Here is a 2,023-nt window from a genome sequence, read left to right as displayed (position 1 = left end):
CGTTTGCCAATTACAGCACTTCCAGACCTTCTGTACAAATGAAATGAAGTACGATGGTCTGGTAGCGCCAGGCTGCCCTTTTCCAGCCCTTTCAAAAATATAAGTTCAACTTTTTCAAGGAGCTTTAGTAGCTTTAAAGGTATGTAAAAAAAAATAAAAACTGTATGATGATTTTATACACTATGCATTTATCGTCCTGTAGAGATTATTCCTCTGTGTGTGTGTGTGTGTGTGTGTGTGTGTGTGTGTGTGTGTGTGTGTGTGTGTGAGATCAAAGCCAACTCTCGCTAACAGCTACAGCAACCATCACCAGTTGCCACGGAAACCCAGCATCCTCTCCTGCTGGGATCCAGCTATTTCAAGAAACCTAATACACACACACACACACACACACACACACACACACACACACACACACACACACACACACACACACACACACACACACACACACACACACACACACACACACACACACACACACACACACACACACACACACACACACACACACACACACACACACACCATCTTCTTCAAGCCCTGAAGGTGTGATTTGTCTGTGTGTGTGTGTATATTAGGTTTGCCGTTTTACTCAGTGTTGAGACACACACACCGATTACATCATTTGCCCAACGGCTGCACTTTTTTTTTTTTTTTTTCATAGACATAAAAGCCATTTGGTTCATTTCTATGTCTCAGCAGTCGTCCCCATTTAGACCCTGTGAGTGAGTGAGTGAGTGAGTGAGTGAGTGAGTGAGTGAGTGAGTGAGTGAGTGAGTGAGTGAGTGAGTGAGTGAGTGAGTGAGTGAGTGAGTGAGTGAGTGAGTGAGTGAGTGTGTAAGTAGAGTGTATGCCTGCGTGAGTGCATGACATGTGCGTCTCACTTCCGTGCAATGTCTGTTTGTGTGTGGTCTCTCTTTGAGTGTGTGCGTGTCCGTGAGTATGTATCTGTGTCAGTGAGTGTGTGCATCTGTGTGTGTTTCTGCGTGTGCGTCAAGCGTGTGTGTGTGTGTGTGCATGTGTCTCTCTCTCACCGCCGTGCACTGCCTGATTAGACAGGACTGTGTGTGTGTGTGTGTGTGTGTGTGTGTGTGTGTGTGTGTGTCTCTATCTCTCAGTCTGTGTGTGTGTGTGAGTGTATCTCTCAGTGTGTGTGTGTGTGTGTGTGTGTGTGTGTGTGTGTGTGTGTGTGTGTGTGTGTGTGTGAATCTCTATCTCTCAGTCTGTGTGTGTATCTCTCAGTCTGTCTGTCTGTGTGTGTGCATGTGTCTCACCGCCGTGCACTGCCTGAGTAGACAGGACTGTGTGTGTGTGTGTGTGTGTGTGTGTGTGTGTGTGTGTGTGTGAATCTCTATCTCTCAGTCTGTGTGTGTGTGTGTATCTCTCAGTCTGTCTGTCTGTGTGTGTGCATGTGTCTCACCGCCGTGCACTGCCTGAGTAGACAGGACTGCTTCATGCGTCCCGGGCCTCCAAACTTCTTCATGTCCTTGCAGAAGTGACACTCTCCACACTCTGTCCTGGTGCACGCCTGGCACCGCCGACACCGCGTACGCCTCCGCCTGGCCCCCCCGCCCAGAGCCTTACTGCCCGACATCCCCCAACAAGTCAGCTGGAGGGAGGGACACATGAGTTATTAGATTATTATTATTATTATTATTATTATTATTATTATTATTATTATTATTATTATAATAGACATCCCCCAACAAGTCAGCTGGAGGGAGGGACACATGAGTTATTAGATTATTATTATTATTATTATTATTATTATAGACATCCCCCAACAAGTCAGCTGGAGGGAGGGACAGACAGGGAGAGAGACAGAGAGAGAGAGAGACAGACAGAGAGACTGAGAGACAGACAGAGAGACAAGGAGGGAGAGAGAGACAGGGAGAGAGAGACAGAGAGACAGAGAGAGAGGCAGAGAGGGAGAGACAGGGAGAGAGAGACAGACAGACAGACAGACAGACAAGAGTATTATTAGTACTATTTTGCTTCCATAGCATGTCTTCTTTCATAC

General features: G+C 46.8%; 1 protein-coding gene across 1 annotated transcript in view; it reads right to left on the bottom strand.

Annotated features, from left to right (window-relative positions):
- The window catches only part of fbxl19 (F-box and leucine rich repeat protein 19), a gene marked incomplete at its 5' end in the record, with an annotated part of 19,647 nt that extends 18,050 nt beyond the window's left edge, over positions 1-1,597 (bottom strand). The window contains 1 exon segment of the mRNA XM_080043981.1: positions 1,424-1,597. Coding sequence (XP_079900107.1) covers positions 1,424-1,597 — 174 coding nt within the window.
- Between the last annotated feature and the right edge of the window lie 426 nt (positions 1,598-2,023).

The sequence above is a fragment of the Ammodytes marinus genome (genome assembly GCF_949987685.1).
Source record: "Ammodytes marinus genome assembly, chromosome: 16".
Taxonomy (NCBI): domain Eukaryota; kingdom Metazoa; phylum Chordata; class Actinopteri; order Uranoscopiformes; family Ammodytidae; genus Ammodytes; species Ammodytes marinus.
The sequence above is the reverse complement of the archived record's forward strand: the minus strand, read 5'-3'. Positions and strand labels throughout refer to the sequence as shown.